General features: G+C 26.9%; 3 protein-coding genes and 2 non-coding genes across 6 annotated transcripts; 3 read left to right on the forward strand and 2 right to left on the reverse strand.

Moving 5' to 3' along the window:
* Positions 1-723: 723 nt before the first annotated feature.
* LOC119677488 lies at positions 724-16,805 on the forward strand. Of its 2 annotated transcripts, XM_038088850.1 has the most exons (8): positions 724-930; positions 1,317-1,499; positions 1,771-1,931; positions 13,271-13,386; positions 14,470-14,635; positions 14,700-14,830; positions 16,137-16,274; positions 16,355-16,805. In XM_038088850.1, exons 2-8 carry the CDS (start codon positions 1,325-1,327, stop codon positions 16,674-16,676), a joined length of 1,209 nt encoding a protein of 402 aa, XP_037944778.1. In that variant the 5' UTR covers positions 724-930; positions 1,317-1,324; the 3' UTR covers positions 16,677-16,805. The 2 variants fall into 2 exon arrangements, with proteins under 2 accessions (XP_037944778.1, XP_037944779.1); XM_038088851.1 differs by lacking the exons at positions 1,317-1,499; positions 1,771-1,931 and having other exon boundaries at positions 913-930; positions 16,355-16,764.
* Positions 16,806-18,526: 1,721 nt separating this feature from the next.
* Positions 18,527-18,608, forward strand: Trnas-uga. The gene has a single exon. It is a non-coding gene; the product is annotated as a tRNA-Ser (tRNA).
* Positions 18,609-18,846: 238 nt separating this feature from the next.
* Trnas-uga lies at positions 18,847-18,928 on the reverse strand. The gene has a single exon. It is a non-coding gene; the product is annotated as a tRNA-Ser (tRNA).
* A 2,092-nt stretch (positions 18,929-21,020) lies between these two features.
* On the forward strand, positions 21,021-21,770 carry LOC119677490 (methylosome subunit pICln-like). Its single transcript, XM_038088853.1, has 2 exons — positions 21,021-21,152; positions 21,210-21,770. The coding sequence occupies exons 1-2, from the start codon at positions 21,034-21,036 to the stop codon at positions 21,721-21,723; spliced, it is 633 nt and encodes a 210-aa protein (XP_037944781.1). The 5' UTR covers positions 21,021-21,033; the 3' UTR covers positions 21,724-21,770.
* Positions 21,756-22,454, reverse strand: LOC119677489. The gene is made up of 2 exons (XM_038088852.1): positions 22,008-22,454; positions 21,756-21,946 (listed from the first exon to the last, which is right to left on the reverse strand). The coding sequence occupies exons 1-2, from the start codon at positions 22,407-22,409 to the stop codon at positions 21,863-21,865; spliced, it is 486 nt and encodes a 161-aa protein (XP_037944780.1). The 5' UTR covers positions 22,410-22,454; the 3' UTR covers positions 21,756-21,862.
* Positions 22,455-22,751: the final 297 nt, after the last annotated feature.

Genomic DNA, 22,751 nt, shown 5'->3' on the forward strand with positions numbered 1-22,751 from the left:
GGTCTATTCGTGCTTTGATATACACGTGCATATATCTACGTATTTATATACGTTATTCATATTGATTTGTTTATATAAACTTGTTTCCCATACCTTAACATTATACATAAACATTGTTTAATATTGAAGTTGTATTTAGATAAATCAATAATACAAAGATTTATTACCAATTTCTTAATATATTAATAAGATATACATATGCATACACAACTCATTGTTTTTTGTTTATACCAAATCGATTTCTAACCCGCTCAACCGATCTGATATATTAATACGTAAACATTATGCTAAATTAGCTAATTTATTGATAATGAGTTCATTTATATGAAAGATTGTTGTGTGGTAAATCTTCCTCAATAGTGTTTATAATAAACAAAACTGCCTAATTGACAAAAGTCAACTTTTGTCTTAAACCATATTGTTTTTTTATAAAACTCTAAATTAATTGTTAAACTTTTAAAAATTTATTAATTAAATAATTTTTTCTGTGTAATGTAATTACGCACTCTGGAGCAACTTGGGGATATACATCTAGTATGATGATAAAATAATATCTTGAACAGCATGCTGTAAATGTTAATATCACGTAAATGAAATTAATCATTCAGAATAGTTTTTGTTTTTTCTTTGTACGATATTCGCTTTTATGACCTAAGCGAATGTATGTTTCCATACTAGTTTCAAAAATATGGTAGCGCTTGGTTTATCGTTTTGGTCGTTTGTTTTCGTCAGTTCGTTTCAGGGGCTCAGCTGAGTTGGTTGATTTGTCGTGTGGTGTTTGTGTTAATATTACAGAAAGTTTTGAAAAGAAAGATAATTTCTAAATATATTGTTATTGTTAATTCAAAACGTAAATTATTACGCGGCTTCACAGTTCAAAAGTTTTAAAAATCAAAAAAATAAAATTTTACTGCACAAAAACATAATAATGTGAGTGCAAACAAGCGCAGGCTATACAGAGAATATATGTTTTTTATTAAAACCAAATAGGATTTATATATTATTGACCATAATTCATGTAGAAAAATAATATTTTTTTTTGGGCTTTCTTATTGCTAAAGTCCAAAGTGCACGATGCACGTTTAGAATGGTGCTTAAGAGATTTTAAAATTCTATTTGCGATGTATTTCCTTGTTATGCATTTTTGTCACCTCAGTGCGCTCTCCTCTCATATCTAACCAACAAACTGCATAGATATTTGTGCATATAGTTATTAAAATAATTTGTAATAATTTTGCCTGTGTGTGATATATATTATAAATTTTTAAATTGTGCATACATTTCCGTCGTATCTAATATATTTTTACTGATTTTAGTCTCTGCAATGGCTTCTATATATCGTATAGCAAATGTAATTAATGTAAATTATATGCGTTTGAAAAGTCCAATAATTGCTCTATCAACACATCCGAAATTTTACTCTCCAAAAATCAATTTGCCATCTGGTGGACGCACTGCAACGACAGTGGGAGCAGCAGCGATTGGTTTGTCTATGAGCGGTAATAAAACAAGTCCCTTAAATAATAACCCATAAACGTAATGGTTCTAAAAAGTTCGCTAGCTTTGTCTGCATTCAGAACGTATATCGATTACATTTTTGGCGATTGCAGCAAAATTAAACAACGATATGACTTATCAATCGTTTTTTATATAAACTTTTCTAATAAAAAATTTATTTTTAATAATCAAAGTAATTGAAGCGAACTTTTTAGGTATACACAAATACCCTTTGTAAAGCTATAAAAATTTATATTTTCATTTTATCGGTAGCGGCAAGTGGCCGACAAGCACCTTTAGTACGGAATATTGCCTTTAATTATAATTCTTGTAATTTGAATCTAAAAGTGAATCACCAACAACAGCCACAGCTGAGAAATTTTTCCAGCTTGCAGATACCGTTACAATCTGAGTCTTCAAGATTAGTGCATCATGTAAGAGACAAGATCAATTTATATACTTTACTAAAAATAATATTAAGTACTTTTAATTTATTTATAATTCCATTCGATTTATGCAATTCTTACTGTACGTTCCGTAAAGTAGTTTTCGATATTAACAATCTTTTATTTCAATTTACTAACAGTTTCTTTGTTATGGACTACCTATAATATATAGATTTTATATATATATTTATAATATATATACTGTACATATATATATATAATAATATATTATAATATAATAATATATAATGTATTATAATAAATAATATATTGTAATATTATAATATATTATATAGTATAATAAACAATATATTATAATACAATAATAATATAAAATATATTATAATATAATAATATATAATATATAATATATTATAATAAACAATATATAATATATTATAATAAACAATATATAATAATATATTATAATAAAACAATATATTATAATAAACATTATATTGTAATATTATAATATATATTATATTATAATAAACAATGTATTGTCATATTATAATATATATTAAATTATAATAAACAATATATTGTAATATTATAATATATATTATATTATAATAAACAATGTATTGTAATATTATAATAAACAATATATTTTAATATTATAATATTTAATATATTGCAATATGTGTATATACTATAATATATATATTTTCTTTTAAATTTCCTGCACTTAATTTGTTTTATATACCTTAAAAATCACACCACAATGACCACCCTATCTCATAAGCCCACCCAACACATGTTGTATCGATTTTTTAAATCCAAAACATTGACGTTGTTCCTTAGAACTGCTTAAGAAAAAAAATTATAATTGTAGAACGCTTAATTATAAACAAATGAATATGTAGTGTGTATATATATGTATATTATTTAAAAATAAACATATGTAATGAATTGTTAAAATATTACAAGAAATAAAATTTTTCCAATCCAAAAAAACTAAGGTCTTTATAGGTATATCAAAAAAAAACTAAATTAGAAAGCTTGTGTATCCGCACATAAATAATTTACTGGTTTAGATCAAAACTACATTTTCATTATTCATCGTTCAAATGAAATAATCCGTAGGTCCATGTTATATAGGCAGTCATGTTGCTGCTGTTGTAAACTACATGAGTGGCTTCGAGTAGTAGACCCTGCAGTTTTTGGAAGCAGTCATCATCATATCAAATGTGAATTTGTTGTTGTTTTTAATGTAATTCAAAATATTGCGAATGAGAAAAATTTTAATTTGTATTTGGTCACAATGACGAGGCTTATTGTGTCTGGTCACATTGGTCAAAACAGTGTTGCTCAGTAATAAATGTCGAAATTTGCAACATTGTTATGTTGTAATATTGTTTATCGTCATTAATAATGGTTTGATATAACAAATTAGATTTTTTGGCTGTGAGAATTCTGTTGGCAGTCTTTCCTGGTTCTTAAGAAAAAATTTATATTTTCTCTCTCTCTCTCTCTAATCATACAATCTTTATTAAAAGTATAACCACTATCTTTACCAAAGAGATTTTTCAAACTTATAAATATCTTGAAATGCCGGTTACATTGATAAATGAAATAAACCTGATAATGAAGTTTATTTTCAATTCTTTTTGCGTGTTGTGCCTATGATATGGAAATATACACATACCACGCAAAATTTATAATATATATATGTATATAATTTTATATATATATGACATGTAGAATATATATGTTTTGATATATATATATACGCCTATCTTCACTTTGCCAGTGGCAATACTCGTAGCATCAAATGTCTGTTTTTTTCTTTTCCTTTTAAATTTAATTGAACTCTACTCTCATTTGAATACTTTGGACTTTGTACTTTAGGTACTTAAATGAATGCATTTTTATTGTGAGAATTCAGATACATAAATATAATTTTTTAATATTGATAAATATTTAATTGCTGAAAATGAAATTTGATTTGAATAAATATTTATATATTATAATTGTATTTCTTCGTAAGGCATTTGAGTACCGATAGTGATTATAATGTTTATATGTATTCGGTTATTTAATGTTTAATTAAGCAATCAATGAAGAGACTAAAAAAAAGCAAATGTTTATATTTAAATAAAAGTGTTAAATTAAATCCCATGCTATACTACATAATGAGTGTGGATTAAAGATTCTCTAATTCCACAATTACTAGAATAATTTCTTTTAGTCCAAAATTCTATCCATAAAATAGATACTCTTAAATAATTGTTCTTTTCCAAGTCTTTCTATTGTCCTAAGTTTATTCAATTAGTTTTATATAAATTAAAACAAATATATGCAATGAATAAAATTTTACAAAACGTCTTCTTTTTATATGAATTCACCTATAAAGTATATAAAAATATTTTATTTTCAAGGTGAGATAATAAAAAAAATTAGTTTTGGCTTTCTCGCATCTCAAGTACCTTTCACACATCGCTAAATCAAATTTAATATTACAGGTTTTTCATAGCGTTTTCGATTGATAAATCTAGATTCAATCTAAATTTACTCTGGATCTGACAAATCCAATCGAACATTTTCAGAGATTTTTTTTAGTCGTGTTAGTAAACATTTATATTTTCATAAATCCATATATCGAATCAAATACACTTTATATGTCAAATCATATCAAACAGCTGTTAATTTCAGGGTAATCTTCGTACTCTGGCAAAATATCTAGAGTGTTATACATTAATCTCGAGTATTAAACAGATTTAGCAATCGAAAATGAAAATTGCACTAAAAGTGCATTTTTTTTAATTTTTTAGCATCAAAACTTTATGAAATAATATTATTATTATTATTATTAGAAGGGGACTTGCACTGTGACCTAGAGTTCTCTTGTGCCTCCTTCATAGATTTAGAGAATTTCTTCAAGTTCAACTGCATCTATAAATTGTAATGTATTGAAACTACATTACGGAGTTTTATTTTTCATCTGATATGAGATATTCACCTATGTACTTCTTTCGTTAATGCATCCGTATTTTGAGATTTTATGAGGTCATATGATATGATACTCGTAACATATGAAAAAAAATTGTAAACTTGAATCTGAATCATTTGTAATTTCTACATCAATAATGACTTTCAGTTATATATACTCTTGCAGTATCCACTTGGATATTTTGCATTCATAACAGTCTTGTGATTGACTATATCTGATCTATATTTTTTAGCAACTAAAACGAAGGTAGTAAAAACTTTTTTAATCCAACATAGTTCAGTATATAGCCATGTATTCGTTTATGCCCTATATATGCCTAAAATGTGGACTCTGCTCAGCAGAAGTGCAGGATTCAGTTGATCTTCCGAATTAGTAGAGATATACACAAAATAAATTTTATTCAGTAATTTGTGTTCTAAATTTTATTATGAATGGTTATTTTAAAATAAAGAACAATAAAACGCTTTGACATACAGTGGTTAGAATATCAGCAAGTTCATTAAAGAGCAGAGTTTACAATAGTCTCAGAATATTATAAGAATGGAGTCAAACAATAAGAAAATGTTTTGAATTCTGACAAAATGTTAAATAGTGAGTGTTCTCTTAGGAGAGAGAAGTTTGATGTGTAGAAGCAAAAGGCACTAGACGAAGAAAAATAGCATAATATACTTTATAGACTTGACAATAAAACCTGGTGCTCTATAAAAACAGTGATTAAATTAATATTAACATACAGTTCTATCTATTTCTTGATGTTATGTAGAATTTTGACTATATCAAATGGTTGGACGTGTTTTTTGGGAGATATAACAGTTTGAAATATTGAAATGGCAGCAAAGACTTAATACCAAGGAAACAGAACACATTATCGAGCTGACAATGACGTCTACAGCAATTTAAAAACCCTGATAAAGCCAATACTTATATATATTGTAGTTTACAGATATTTGTTGATAATAGAGTTAACATTCTATTATATAGTCTTTAATATAAAATCTCATTCTTATATAATTGAAATGAAATTAATGTTATTTACATATTTATATATATAATTAATATATTTCAGGAGTTGTTTTTTAATATAAAAGACTGGATAGTCGAAATTGGAAAGTTATTTATTTTTCTAAAGTTTTTTTGGAAATTTTTATTACATATGTAGATAAGAAAATACAAATTCTTGATTCAACGCATTAATCAGATACTACTCTATTATTCAAAATGTATAGAAAAAAGTAGATTGGTATTATTTTATGTATATCAACACTGCTAAAAAAAATACTAGTTATAAGGGCGGCTAGTTTCCATAGAGATAAGTGGTCAATGGGCACGATATATTCAAATATATCATGAAAACATGTCTAATCTAAGTTCAACATTGTGACATTGGAAAAAATTACTTTCTATGTAATTTATGTAGTAGAATTAATCTACATAAATAAATTGTTAATTTCAAATGTTACGCCATGTGTCTAATAAGTTATTGTTTTGAAGACCCAAGTAAACAGAACCTTTAGTTAGGGTATTGCTCTTTATTCACAAAATAGACAAATTGTAAAATAAATAATTAAATGTACATTATTTATTATTAAAAATATAAGATTTTTTTCTTGAAACAATTAGATTTAAAGTACATGTTTCAAATCAGTCGATGTATATTTTACATTAATTGTATTAAAACTTCCTTGTTTTTTATTTTTTTATTTTTAAATGTTTATATTAAATGTTACTAAAAAAAAGCTAGTTTTTTATTGTATTTTATTTATTATGTTAATAACATGTTTTACAATTAATTTTTAAATATAGCATTTAATATTACTATAGTTCACAACAGTAATAACAAACAACGTTTAGAATGACTTAGTGCCATAATTTAATTTGATTTTAATTATTATATAAAAATACATATTACTTTTTGTTCGTTTAAATATTTTTTATGAAATTAAATGCTTCATTACATGCTTTAAATATTAGTAATTTTTCTCTTTTATAAATGCAGTGTAGTATAGAAATTATATTTTTTTGGAATACCTTTTTATAAGCGTTCTTTTAATTAATAGGTTTGTTGTTATTTTTTCACTGATAATATTTTTCGATTTCTTTCCGAACAGTTGAACTAGAAAGTAGAGAATGAGAGTTATAAGTGTCATTTAGGTAAAGATGCATGAAACTCCAAAACCGAAGCTTATAGTATGTTTCCACTGGTTTCGTTAGACCAGTTAACTTACTTGAGATTGCTTGAATTTCAAGTAAGTTACTGGTCTAAAGAAGCCAGTGGAACCGTACTATTAGAATATATATCGTACTAAGCATTAAAATTTAAAGCTATTGATTTCTATATATATAGAAAATAATATTAAATGAAGTACATTTAAAGATCTTAAATCCCTTTACCACAATCACAGATTTTGTTAGGTTAGGCCCATTGTTTTATCGTATATAGAAATAACTCAGGGTGTAAAACCACCTAGAACCTTTGGCGAAGCTGAAAATGCTATTTAGTATCAAACCTCCTAACTTGTTAAATCGCCGCCGTACGAGAGCGATCTCAACCGAAATGCAAGAGTTCAATTATACAAATCTTTAGTTCATACTTACTTATAATGTTATATTGTTTTTAATTATGTTTTTTCAAATTTGATTCATTTTATACTACAGGCTCTTTTTTTTAAGGTAGACTGTGTTTAAATTGATATATGTCGTTTTATTTTAAAAATAGATACTCCCTCCCATACTTTTTTTTACGTTTCTTGAACCATCTTCAATATTTATGTTATTAGCTTATATAGCCTAAATATTATAATGCATTATGAGGATGTATTATGCATTAAGACCCTGTATAAACACACCTACAAACTCTACACTATACATTATGTCATTGTTTTTGATAGTTTGTTACGTTTAAATTACAGAACATTGACATACACTGTAGATATAAAAACTCTTTGGATTGGTATAATTTTTGCGAGGAAAATAATATTAGTTAGTCATTTTCCAATACTTCAGTTTCTTTCAAGCAATAAAATGTTTTATTTTATAAGTCATATTTGGATCGTTTTGTTTTGAGATTCACAACATCACAACAATAATTATATACTTTTATTAATGCTAGCACGTTTCTGTGATTATATTATTATTCCATAAATTTTATTATTTATTTATTATCTATTAATTTAATTGATTTTGCATGGAACATTTATTTCAATTTGTGAAACGTATCTAACTAGTTTGTATCTTCGTTCTGATGAGTACTAATATTAGACTGAAAGTTTGATTATTTTTTTATTTATGTTAACTATAAAGATCACGTTTTGTGAAAAAAGCTTTCGTTTTTGAATTATACAGACACGCTTACAAATGCATACTTAATTAAAGTGATATATAATATAAAATTGACGTACACGAAGGTTTGTAATTTAATATTTTGGGACTGACATGTGTATATGCATACCTATGTATATATAATGTGTTGGATAAAAATAGACATATCCACTTGTTCTGTAAGCGGTGATCGCGGCTTTACTGTGGAAATTTCATATCTTACATCGAGCACTTGAACTTAGTAAAACATTTTTTTGATCCCAAAGACTAACCTTGTTTCTACTTAATTTACAGTCTATTGAAATGTGTATTGAAAAGCCACACTAAAATCGCAACTACGTAGACCTTGATGTTATACCATAGATGAGGTGATATGTGCGGAAGATTTTAAATTATAACCAATTTACTAAAGCTTTCTGCTTTTTTATTATATTAAAAAAGTTTTTTGCAGGGTGTTGAGACTCTTAAAGTATATTTACATTTATGTGTGTGTTCCATAATTATTCAGTATAAGTTTTAAAAACTATATTTTACTTCCTTAAATAACCGATGTAGCATAGTTATGCTATTCGAAAATTTTTGTTGTATTGTACTGAAGATAAGTCGTACCCTGTTTTCAATAGAACTAACATATTATAAGCTATGTCATCAAACTCAGTAGTGATTCTGAGTGCATTACGAACCGTACCCGGTTTCCCTTTGCTTATTAAGAGTAAGGCAGTAATCTGATTCGAACTTATGTTTATGATCGCTTCAAGTTCTTATACATTTTATCTAAAATTCTAGTCATTTAAATAAGTTTAGATTTGTAATTGGATTGTGCATAAAAAAGAAAATAAAAAAATCTTTTGTAATAAAAAACTTAATTAAAAATGGAAACTTTAATTTATATTGCAATTTTAACAACGATTTTATATTATTTAATTAAATTGATTAAAAATTGTTATCGTGTAAGTAATATAGCATATAATTTTCAAATGTTAGAATCTAGCATTCTGGTTCATTCCTAATAAGCTGTGACTGTTTTTTAAAAAAAAATGTTAAATACACCTAATTTTAAAAATACAATTATTTTTAAACTTATTCGTGGTCAGTAATCAGACATAAAAAAACAAAGTTAACCACCTTAAAAGTATTAGTTAAGGTGCTAAGGGATTATTTTTCGCATACTGAAGAGTAAATTTATAATAGTTCTTTTTTAAGAATGTAACCAAGAACAAATTTATTTTAAGCATTCTGCTTTTACTACTTTATTATGATATTAAGAGAACTGTTCTAAAAAGATCTGAAGATCAGTGTTCCTCAACGTGGGGAATACATTCCACAAAGGGGCAATTTGAAATTGCAGGAACATTGACAGTGTAAACTTTGAAATAGCAACGGTCAGGAAGTCTGACCATTTATGAACTCATAGTAGTGCAAGAGCAAAATAATAAGATTATTTATCGGAAAGATAAAAGATAAAGTTTGTTTTTCGAAAAGAGATTATACTCGACTGATCTCGAACACTCCTTGTGTATATTTAATTAATATTATTTACAGTCTTAAATGGGATGTGTAACACAAAAAAGTTTAAGATATAATGGTGTAGATGTTTTTAAAGACTAAAATTAACTAACCTCAAAAATATTTCTCAACGTTAACCCAATTTAACCTAAAATACAGAACTTACTTCTTCTTGAATATTTTGCCTTTTATTCATTATCCGACATTCGGACTTGTAAACTTTCAGAATTTTGTATATTATTGCAACTATCTTTCTATTCAATATCTCATAATTTAAACTACAGAAGGTACTTCCGTTTATGGTTTAATAAAGCGTAGCCCATATTGAAAATTTGAAGAAATATGTAAAAATTGTGTGTTGTGATGCTAGGTTTCTTAACTTATTTTGTCGCTCCAGAAATTATGTCGTTTTCTGTTTCCTGGAAGAAGTGAATAGCAAGAAATAAGCTTGATAGTCACAATAACATGGTATTACTATAAACTGCCAATAACCAAATGCATGTACTCGAACTGAATTTTGTTGATGTCGCTTTGCACTTTAACTATGTTACTCGAACACTGTTAACTTGTTAAATAAAACGATACATACTAAACATTCTACTGTTATTACGTTATTGTGCTACCAAACTTATTCGAAATCAATAATATCAAAATTATATTCCGTTAATATGATGAATTTCATTAAAGAAGAACAATGTCGCACAATAGAATACATTATTTTATTATGATTTGTTATTATGTCATTTGGTTACCAAACTTATTATTCAAAGTCATTAATACCAAAACTTTATTCCACTGATATGATGAATTACAGTAAAGAAGAACAATATTGTTATTCTGTCTTCCAAATGAAAGCCAGAATGTCAGCCCTTAAGGATCTCCTAATGTCAGAAGGGGAGAGTAGTTCTCGACTCAGTGACCTCCTCCTGCCCCAGATCAAGGCTGGGCAGTCACAGAAAATGTGATTAGAAGTCTCCCCTGCTTCTAAGCAGTGTTAACAATATATCTCTTTGGACAGACCTATTTTGTTCAGATGATAGCGCAGTCCATGTTGACCAGTTAAATATCCCACCAGCAACCTCAATTCTGTTCTGCTGAAGAAGGATACCATACCATAACTGTAAGAGCGATAACATACCTAACATATGTTCGATAAATATTAATTAAAACATTTACAAACCCACAACTGATCGTGCAAAATTCAATCCACATACGAAAAGAATATGTTATAGAATCGTACTCATAGGTCTCTGAGTACGAACCAACTCTTTCATACATTTTGTATAAAATTACAAAATAAAAACGCCCGACGTATCAGTTATGTTTTGTTTTCAAAAATAATAGTAGTGTTTTTAAAAATAAAAGTTATTTGTGCTTGGGAAAGAAAAGTCGCATAAGAATAATTATTTTTGAAAAATATATAAAGCACTTTATATATATTTAAACCATTTTTTTTTAAATTTTTAAAATAATTATAATTTTCGGTCCCTGATCAAGATCCCTTTATATTTAATATATATCATAATATATATAATAATTATTATTAATTATTTTTTGTGATAATTATTATAATAAAGAATATAAAACTTTTATAGGATAAAAAAATTACTGAGAAGTAACTATTTGATGTATAAAACATACGTCGTTCTACATATGTAAATCTAAAAAATTTATTGATATTTCACTTCTATATATTCTTAAATTTTCTCTTTAAAATTATAGTTTTAATGGATATTATTAATTTCAAACAAATGAATTTCTAAGAACAATATATAATAGTATAGTAAGTTATTTAAAATTCTTTAGAATACCATCTGTTTGAATAACTTGCAAGCTAACTCTCATTGCATTAATTGTGTTCCAATAAAACAAAATATTTCTGATAAATGGAAACCTTGAAATCGAATACTAAGTTATCAGACGTCACACTCGTTAAAACTTATTAATAATGGTATAAATTTGGATTACGATGACCTATCAGTAACTTACAAATAATTTAGTCTACACAATTTGTTATCGAAACAAATGTCTTCAAGTTTTCGTCTAGCTTATCTCATTTTATCGCTATCATTATACGCTCAGCTAACTCTTATCATTGTAAGCCTTTGAACCCATAAGAAAACACCTGTTTCTAGGTTTAGCTGTTCTCTGATCTAGTAAATTTGCAAAATTGTATTCAGTATTTAAAGTTTTTTTATTAAGTGGTGACCAGTTTCAATTTTTTCTCCATATTTATTAATTAAGGTAAACTGCAGTATAAATTAGATTCATGGACTTTAATGCAATAGTACAATATCTGTCTATAAGAAATATATAACTCTTAAAAAATTAATTTATTGTATGTATATGTATTAATATATATGTATAATGGAAAATTTATTAAGCGATTGCAATTGCTTACGATAGTAATGGTAGTAAAAACTTTAAAGTCGGTAGATAAAATGTATAAGTGGTTTTATAGATAATCTTATGATTGAAGAATGTCACTTGTTAATTAATATTTTGATTGTACGATTTGAATAGAAAAAGGATATATGTCTTACGAGATATTTTATTTAATACAGAGTTCTATATTCATTATTTTTTATATAACTAAAAATTATTATCATATTTACCCAGATTTTATTATATAGAACGTTAGTGTACTATTCTGTATTTTTTCGAGAGGGAAATTGTTCTAAAACGATATATCATTTTAATTAATTATTATCGTATTTTTTTAAAAGAACTACGAATAATATGAATGTATCTTTAGTATATCTTAAAAAACTGTTTTAAACTATGCACTGCTGCTCCAAACGTTCTTCAATGAAAAAACTATGTCACAAGGGGTGAAGTCTAAAGTACATAGCATAAAAAGTAAAACGATAGAGGTACTCTTTAGCGCGTAAATGTGATTTGTTCGACTTGGGTCGAAAAAATATCACAATAGGTCAATACTTCTTAAAGTCTTAGTGACCTATATGGGACAAGCAGCTATTTGTATAAAGAGTTGAGTTATTAGAATTATTAAAAAAATGTTATTTTACTGTACGCATAAAAATGATTAAAATCTTTAAATTGTATATATTTTAAAATAGGCTTATTGAGAATAATATATATAAATTAATATATTATTATATATTTAATATATTATTTTATATTTACTATATTATTTTATATTTAATATATTATTTCAAGTTATAAGAATAATAATATATTTAAAATTAGAGATTACTAAGATATAAAACAATGGATTCTTAATGGTGTTTTTAAATTCTTCGAAAATATAAAAAAATATTTGTTTTTTTTATTATTTATTTAACATTTTGTATACAAAATTGCGTGCGGTAGTTTTTGGGTTTTAGTTTACCTTTAAAATCTGATGTCATTAACTTAACATGGTCTGCTGTGCATGCTAATTATTTCCAATCAACCACAAAACCTAAATTATTTTGATATACTTTTTTACCTTACCCTCAATCTAACCTCAGTCTAATTTGTATATATTATTATATTATAACTGAAATCTAACAAAATAATTAAAATAATTCAATTTGACAATTATTAGAACGCCATGGCACCGCTGAAGAATCGACGTTATGTTTCTACCAAAGAAATTACAAAAAATATGACGCTCTATACAAATGGACAATTCAAGAGTGAAGTGGATCAAAATACACTAGAGTAAGTAAAAAAAATTAATTGAAATCAATTAATGTATCCATATATTTTTTGTTTAAGTAAACTAAATAAAAATTAGGTAAATAAATAACATTTATTCATTTCCAAACCATAAAACCGAGGTACGCTTCAGTGAAAATAAGAAAAATTTCGAATATATGACAAACTTATCTTAGTAAGATATCTTAAACTTATTAATTAAATATTATAATGAACAGTTTCCAATAATGTCAAGTAGTTAGCGACTTTCTATATAGTCTAACTAAATTGAATATAGCACCATTACAGACTACAGTCGTTGGGTATTATATTTCATATAATTGTACTAAAGTGAGAGGTGTCTACTACTGGAGCGAGAGATTGTCGTTTAATCGTGCGGTGAGCACAACTTCTTTACTATATTCTTATATTAATAAAGCAATCCAATTCAATAAATAAACCGAAAACTTGATGGTTTTTGTCTAAAATTTCCTATCTGATATCAATTTGAATATTTTAAGTTCTCTAATTTTCTGTTTCCAACTTCAATTATTAACTCTAATTAAAACCACTGAAATTGCTTTGAATCCTTTTGTTTTTTTAATGCAACTATCTTTCTTTCTTAAGTGATAACATAAGTCAACCCGAATATCGACAAGATTACAGTTGCAACCTAACAAAAATCCTAATATTAGGAATCCTCCTGATGAAGGCAAAAGCGAATTTGCCGAAATACGTATAGAATTATACTAAAAAATAACGCACGAAATAAAAGTTAACATTCTTAAAAAACAAAACTTATTTCGAGATTTTATGTTATATTATGAGTTAACGAAAACAAATATAATCCAACTTCAATTATTAACTCTAAGTAAAACCACTGAAATTGTTTGAATCCTTTCGTTTTTTTAATAGAACTATCTTTTTTCTTAAATTATTTTCACTAATAAATTTCGTAGATTCTTTTAATAACTTTTATTTTATTTTAAAATAAGAGTAATATAATATGTACAGAGTTTTGGCTATAAATTAATAACAAAATTTTTAGATATATAATATATATTTTCTTGTTTGATTTATTTTCATACATTTTCTTTTTTTTTTAAGATTCAAAAAACCAACTGGAAATCCATTGGTATTGATGATGGCATGGCTTATGGCTAAACAAAAACATTTAAAAAAATATGCTCAAATATATACGGATATGGGATTTGATGTTATGGTCGTACATATCACACCTTGGCAATTATTATGGCCAGTAAAAGGCACACAGGTTAGTCATTTATTTCTCAATACACAACACTTAATTATTAATAATATTATTTTACATACTTTAGATTGTTGCTGCTGAAACTTTAAAATTTTTGGAAAATAATAAAACTTATTCTCCCATTGTGTTACATGGATTTTCTGTTGGTGCCTATCAATTTGGTGAGATCATGTTACAAATGTCACGTGATATGGAAAGGTGAGAAAAGCTTAATCTATATGTGTCTTAAAGGGAGTTATAAGATTTATTTAAGAGAGTAATAAGTGTTATAAGAGTAGGACTCTAGTTGACCAGAATTTATCCATTTAGTTAAAGATTTTTTATAAAAAAACAAAGGTGTGTCTATTATCATCGGAAACTTCAATTGTCTATATTATAATAAAGTTATCTAGTTTTTGAAAATCCTTTTATTGTATTGATCTGATCTTTGTTGCCCTTGATCCTCAGCTTCTTAAAAGTAAAGGTATGGGACATTAATAAGTACTTCTGGTTTAGTTTAGTAAATATGTGATAACTAAAACCACGATAACTATATATATTCGGATAATCATCAATTTAGTAAACCCAATGGTACTAAGACAAAAGATTCGTGCGATTGCCAGTTTGCATGTTAGGTACCCGTTTTCAGGGTTCGTATAATAAAGGTTCCGTTTCGCAACAACACTGAAGAAAACTGTAGGTCAATAACTTTGCTAAACTGGATACTAATGTTTCCTTGATTGCGGACAAAAACGATGTTGAAAATCGTATCGCCGCTGGTAAAATATTATTGAGGAATAGTTTTGTTTAAGAGAACAACAGATCTTGGGCAAATGAAAATATTTGTATAATCTTTAGTCTAATTTAGCCAACACTTGATAGTATCCAGTAGATTAACAGATTTACTCAGTGTACAAGGTTCCAAGAATGTCTCGAAGCTGCTCCTCAATCTCGACGACTGGGTACTGTTTGCCATCCCCAAAGGGATTTTACAAACAGATTTCAATAGGCTGTAACAACTCAGCCTACCAAGACAATACATCTGAAGCAGTGGCTTGTGTTTTAGTAGTTAGGTTCTTAAGCTGTGAGTTTCTTCCAGTGAATATTGTGAAAGTTATGGAGATGTGAAAGGAAGAAGTAACAATGGAACACTTTATTTTCAGCTGTTTGGCTCTACTTAGAAGCATGGCTTACCTTTATGTTAATCATGTCCTTAACTCACTCAGATAAGTGCCCAACGCTAATTTAAAAACCATCTTCTGCTTTATACGACCTTCAAAATGGTCTCTTACTGAACAGTGATATCATATGTTTTATGTACCTAACTTAGTAAAGATTAATGGTAATAAAAAAAAAAAAATATATATATATATGCTTAAGAATGTGTTAACAAAAACTTCTCAAAAAAATTAACAGTTTTTTTTTACTATTTTACTGTACTTTTTTTGGCCATAAGCCATAAATTTCTAATATATTCCTAACAAATAGAATTAAAAAATATATTAAAATTACTTATTCCTTTTAGATACTCTCAAGTATTAAATCGCATCGTTTGCCAAATCTGGGATAGTGCTGCTGATATTACCGAAATTCCTGTTGGCCTACCAAAATCAATATTCCCCAAAAATCCACGTATGCAGAGCGCTTTACGAAATTACACGCTGTAAGTAAATAAGTCTGAAGAATTATTTATATACCTATATATATTTATATTAAACATTGTTTTTAAAATGTCTTTTTCAGTTATCATATGAAAACATTCCACAACCAAGCAACAATACATTATATGCGATCCAGTCAAATGTTTCACTCAACTATTTTGAAAAAACCTGCCTTGTTCTTTGTATCTGATAATGATCCAATCGGTCCACCGTCATCTAATAGTGCAGTACGAGAAAATTGGGAACGTGCAGATATAAAAGTGACATTTAAGCGTTGGGAACGCTCACAGCATGCAGCTCATTTAATTAAACATCGTGAAGAGTATCTGGAATATTTATTCAAACATTTAGAAGCATGTGGCGTACTTGAATCAATAGGCCTGAAATCCCGTGCTAAACTTTAAAACTTAAAACTTTATTGTTTGTAGCATTATAAGATTTTGAAAGAAAAGTATACTTTTGTGAAAATGATATTTTTATTAATAATATTTTACAATTGAAATAAAATGAAGAATTTAATTATTTTAGAGTAGTGCTTTTAATAATTATAAATGTGATGAATATTATTATATTCAAAATTATATTAGTACTTTCTATTCTATTTTCTAATGAAAATAAATGTTTAATAAATCACTTAAAAATTGTAGTTATAAAAAATTAATTTTAAATATCAATATTAATATGGATATAATTATAAAAAAAAAGGAAAACGAAATAAATGTATATTAAGTAAACCATAAACCATTTAAAAGTTTATTAAAAACATAAATTTTATTGACAATTATTTAGAGTTACTATTTAATAATTGTTCTGTTTTTTAGTATACTTATGAAGAGTTTTATAATAGAAAAATTTATATTAACTTCTAACTACTATTGAAATTAGCAGACGTTTAAAATTATACTTCAAAATATATATATCATTTCAAAACACATTAATGCAATATGAATAAAATATATTGTATAGAATTTCTATAGATGTATGTATATATTATATTTTACACATAATGCTTAAGGCTTGAGTGAAGGTAAAAAAATATATCATTCCAAAGCATTTAATATTTTCAAAGCCTTAAGTAAACTTAAACAAAAATCCACAAATAAATTAAAAGAAACCCAATGAAATTTTTCGAAAGTTATTCCCAGCTGAATTACATATATATTTGTTTGCTTTTTACGAAGGGGAAGCACAATACTGATAAGAAATAAAACAGACCTATTCAATTATATTTAATATTATTAATATGAATTTTTTTTATTAAAATATATGATGTTCTCGATGATATTTGGTCATTTTTAATGTGAATTTTGTATAAAAATAATTAGCGATCTTTAGCTTGATCAGTCAACATCTATAAGTAAAAGCGAATGTATCGCAATGCATCTATTCAAGTCTATTTTTATTATAGCACTGGTGCTTTTTGCTATTATTTCACATATGGTAATAGCCGCACCAGAACCTAAGTTTAACACGGGAAGTAAACATGGAAATGGCAGACCACAACCTAGACCGATTTCACCGAGACCATCAAAACCTTCATTTACAAGACCAAGGCGACATTTTTGAAATTGTGTTTTAAATAATAATATCTAAATAAAAATATTTCTTTATTAAAAAGAAATAGTAAAAAATTTTTATTGTTTGTTTTTGTTAAAGCATTTTATTTATAATCTCTTTATAATATAATTGTTTTTATTTTGAAAGTGATATTAGTAGTCATATAATGGAATATAAAAAGATAAATTTGAATGAGATTTTCAATTACACATTTTAAAAGTTGAGAAACTAACAAAATTGTAGATAAATTATTATTAGTTTCTATAATATAATGTATTTTATGAACATTAAGACAAAACTTACTTCTAGTGTCTAACATATGTCCATAGCACGATACATATATCCATGCAGCTTTTACATATATATACATATATAATTTCATATATATCTATATATGTTATATATACATTATACATATATATAATTTTATACGCATTACATTTATTGTACATACAGTTTTTACTGATATATTTTAATTTTATTTACAATTAAAATAAAAATTCCAAAATATGCACAGTTATCTTGTCTCTCCAAATCTACATGGAGCAAACTTTAAAAGCCAAACTCAATATATGCTTTAAAAGCTTTAAAAATTATGTGAAAAACTACATCAGCAAATTTGTTCAACTCAGAAAGTATATAGTACTTTAAAATGATCGATTTTAATTGAAAATAAATTAATCGGCAACTTATATGAGCTGCGATGTCCGAGTGGTTAAGGAGATGGACTTGAAATCCATTGGGCTAAGCCCGCACAGGTTCGAATCCTGTTCGCAGCGAATTGTGTTTTTTTTATAAATTTAAACAATAAAAATATTTAAACAAATAAAAAAAAAAGTTATATAGTTTCGACAAATAAAATACAATAACAAATACTACATCTTTCGAGTATAGCTAAAATGAACAAATTAAAATAAATTATGCATAAATTATATAAATAACGTATAAATTATATATATTATGCAAAATTAAAAAATTTATATAATAAAAAAAAAATTATTTAAACAAAAAAATGTCCGCTGCGGACAGGATTCGAACCTGTGCGGGCAGAGCCCAATGGATTTCAAGTCCATCTCCTTAACCACTCGGACACCGCAGCTGTGTCTGACAAGTTGCAAAAAGACTAATAAATGAAAAATGTTTATCTTATAAAATATTAATAAAAATATAAAATTTTATTTTTTAAATAAATGATTTTTTTTATTTTATTAAAATATTTTTTACAATTATAGTTTTTTATGTAAACATATCACAAAACATATATACATAGTAAGTTCAATATGTGTATATGTTTATTTTTAATTAAAAAAAAACGAGTTTCTAAAACCGACTGGGTCCAAATACTGGTGGCTTTGGTCTTTGTGGTGGTAAAGTGTATGGACGTTGTGGCTTGAAGACTTGTGGCTGTGGTGCAGGATCTGCTGCTGCAAACTGTAGAACCGCCATAATTGCCAATGAAATAAATACGAACGATTGTAAGAACTTCATTTTGATAAGTTGCTGCTAAAACTTGACTATACTCTTTTGAATCTAGAAAGAGCTTATATACCTTTAAACATTGCAACTGTGTCATCTGTGTTCTTTATCAGTGACGGTATTCCCCCTGTTAGAGATAAGCTTTTCGTCATGCATTGAAATGTAAACATTAAGAGTAAATATTTTATGTGATTCAAAAGGAATCACAGCAATTAGAATAAAAATAACTAAATAAAAATATGTAAATAATTTCTTCATTCAAAAGTTTTTATTAAAACAATTCAATATTTCTCAGAGGGGGTTTTATCAATTTTTCACAAATTCATAAATTTACTGAACCATCTCTTTCTTTCGGTTTCTATCTGATAGAGCATTAATATCATATATGCATAAACATAGATTTTAAAATAAATTTAAGAAAGAGGAAATAACTAAGGAAGTTATATAAGGTCTGTTCCACGAACTACACGTTGAAAAACACAAGTAAAGTACAAACTGAGAGCGTAACACAAATAAAGTGTTAAATTACTCTCTTTACACAGATTTTAATGGAACAGCTTTGTGTAAAAGCTGTTCCATAAAACAGCACTGGTGTGCTACCCAAATAAATAATACAAAAATTTAAATTCAAACCGAAACAGCTGATTCACACATCCACACAAATTTTACTTAAAATAAAATACGAGTAAAGTCTGTGTAGCATTTTTAAATTTCAACAGGGATGTTACGCTCTCTCAGATGCTCTCATTTACTCAAAAATTTGCTGGTAGAACGCACTTGTGTTTACATAGTGTTACTTAAAGTTACTACTCGTAGTTCGTGGAGCAGACCTATTATATTTATACCTTCTTCAAGTTAAAGTTTACCATATGTCTAATGATAGTTATTCATATTAGAGATATCCTCTGTGTTCTTTTAGAAACGACAAGCTTTATATTATTACGTAGCAAGTTATATTTGCTATTATTTACATAAAAAACTGTGAGTATAAAAATTCAATTGCGTAGTAAAATAAATGCATAATTTAATAATATTTTCTGTCAATTTTTTAGAAATAAAAGTTGAAGAGTTTTCTTGATTTCAAAGTCGTCTACCATGATATATTTATACTTTTAGTAAGCTAGGTCTGTTTATTAATTTGGTAAAACTCAATTTAGGGTGTTTACATTACCCTAAAACTGATTTTAAGAACCTTAAAACCAGTTTTAAGACGTGTGCGAGTTAGGCTAAGTTGCGTTCTAAATGAGAAAATTTTAAGTTGTGCCGAAAATGTAGTGATGTGTCGATACGTGTCGAAAATGTAGTGATGTGTCGATACGTGTTCAAAAAATGGCTAAATGTGTGCAGTGCAAAAAATCCCAAGAAAAGTCCCATTTGGTTTAGCATCAACTTAGCCTAACTCGCACACTTCCTTAATACTCCCATAAAAGGGGCAATTATATTATAATTGATAAATTGATTTGTTGACATATCCAAGAAATACCATTTATTATGATTCAAACTTTTGATATAAAATAACTTGGTTTTTGTGATCATCGTTATTGCCAAAAATTTGTTTAATAATATCTTCTCTGACTACTATTTGGTCATTGCAACACAAATAAGACTAAAACAAAGTCTGCAAACGGCTCGACTTTCTATTGTGAATAGTACTTTTCTGTAAAGAGCAGCATAAAACGCCGGCCAACATTATAAATATTGTTTTGAAAGTAAATTACATATTTAAAAATGGTTTTAATAGCTCCAATATCTTTGCCAATAGAAGATCTGATGTATACATCAGAAAATGTTCAGTTGAAAATTGATACTAAAATCATCGGTAGTGGTACAATTTATATCAGAGAGAGGTATGATGTTGGCATTGTTAAAAACTATTATATATACAAAAAAGTTTTTTTTTTCAGTTGCCTATCTTGGCAACCAGTAAGCGCTCCTCACGGCATTTCAATACCATGGAAACATATTGGTGTACATGCGAAAGCATCAGATCCAAAGAAATGTATTTATTTAACACTTAATCACAAATTAATTTGGCCAGGACCATATGAAGCAGATGTAGCTGGTAACGGACATGCTAATCTAAATAACGAACAAATGAATCAACAAGATGCTAATGATGATGATGAAGGTAACGCTTCGGATGAAGGTGATTCTGCTGGGACTGAGTGTTGGTTCGTACCAACTGATGCTAGCGTTGTAGATGCTTTATATTTGCGTATGTGCGATTGTCAAGCATTGCATCCAGACTCTAATGACAGCGTTTCTGAAGAAAGTGATTTCGATATGAATAGTATTGATGAGGACAATGATGATGATGCCGATTTAGGACCAATGAATGATGCTAATGATGTTAGACATGCACAAGGAAGCATGCGCAATTTAAGTCTAGAGGATAATCGTTTTGCCGATGCAGACTGAATCTAATCTAACATACTCACATAGTTTTCAATTGTACAATTTATTTGAAAATAAATAATTTATAATAAAAACAATCAAATTTGTTAAAATATTTTTGCAACATGAAAAAGAAAAACGAATCAGACTTTATAATAATGTATTAACAGTTTTCTTTTGCAGAGTTTTTTTCCTTTTTTGCTTTTATTTCAGCTTGTACTTCGGCTTCTGATATAGGTTTTGAAAGCTGTAAATTCAAAATTAAACATTAATTAACAAATTCGATTGTTTATCTAACTTTTACTAACCTCTGATGATATATCTAGTATATGTAGAACTTGTTTATAAGGATCTGCTTTCGTAGGAATTTTATCGTAATTCCAATAGGTGAAGTCTTCAAAGCAACCTGTTATACGAAGTTTTCGATCTGCGTCTTCATCGAGCGGTTTATTTGTCTCTTGTAAGACTACTGCCTTAAAATTATCCGGTACTGTTGAAACTTCTCCTTGTAGAGGAAAACCGCGTAAAGCATTACTTAGACACCCATGTTCATGCTTTGTATAATTATTAAAATAGTCATCTGCGTTAGTTTCACCCTCACCATCTATTTTTGCTGGGAAATAATGAATTTTTAATTTCTGATCTAATTGCTTTTTGTTCAACTCAATTGTGATAGACATAATAAACAAGTATGAGAACCGACGATACATCAACAAACAATAAAACCGAGTACACAATAAAAAAGCGCAAAAGCAAGGTTGGTCAACAGCTGATTTTGTAAATAGCAATTAACCATTCACAATTTAACTAATTATTTATTTACCAATAATTGTCATTCACAATTAATGACAAAAAGTGTTGAATTTCGGTTCTGTTTTATATGGAGAAGATATCAAAATAAAAAATTAAATTATTATTTTAATTAAAGCCCAAAAAAGTCAAAAAAAAACAATTATATTAAATACATACATATATAACATTATACGTTTATTATTTGTTATATGAGGTCACTATATTATAATGTGTGAACGGTTTATATTATTCTACTTGTA

Source organism: Teleopsis dalmanni, chromosome 2, assembly GCF_002237135.1.
Source record: "Teleopsis dalmanni isolate 2A chromosome 2, ASM223713v2, whole genome shotgun sequence".
In the NCBI taxonomy this organism is placed as follows: domain Eukaryota; kingdom Metazoa; phylum Arthropoda; class Insecta; order Diptera; family Diopsidae; genus Teleopsis; species Teleopsis dalmanni.

What these genes read in the sequence shown, in the direction of transcription:
- LOC119677488 (XM_038088850.1), top strand. Translation starts at nt 1,325, where the DNA reads ATGGCTTCTATATATCGTATAGCAAATGTAATTAATGTAAATTATATG. An exon ending in ATGTCACGTGATATGGAAAG is followed by an intron (nt 14,831 to 16,136) that starts GTGAGAAAAGCT and finishes TATTCCTTTTAG; the next exon opens with ATACTCTCAAGTATTAAATC. An exon ending in GCTTTACGAAATTACACGCT is followed by an intron (nt 16,275 to 16,354) that starts GTAAGTAAATAA and finishes TGTCTTTTTCAG; the next exon opens with TTATCATATGAAAACATTCC.
- LOC119677490 (XM_038088853.1), top strand. Translation starts at nt 21,034, where the DNA reads ATGGTTTTAATAGCTCCAATATCTTTGCCAATAGAAGATCTGATGTAT. An exon ending in ACAATTTATATCAGAGAGAG is followed by an intron (nt 21,153 to 21,209) that starts GTATGATGTTGG and finishes TTTTTTTTTCAG; the next exon opens with TTGCCTATCTTGGCAACCAG.
- LOC119677489 (XM_038088852.1), bottom strand. Translation starts at nt 22,409, where the DNA reads ATGTATCGTCGGTTCTCATACTTGTTTATTATGTCTATCACAATTGAG. An exon ending in TACTAGATATATCATCAGAG is followed by an intron (nt 21,947 to 22,007) that starts GTTAGTAAAAGT and finishes TTGAATTTACAG; the next exon opens with CTTTCAAAACCTATATCAGA.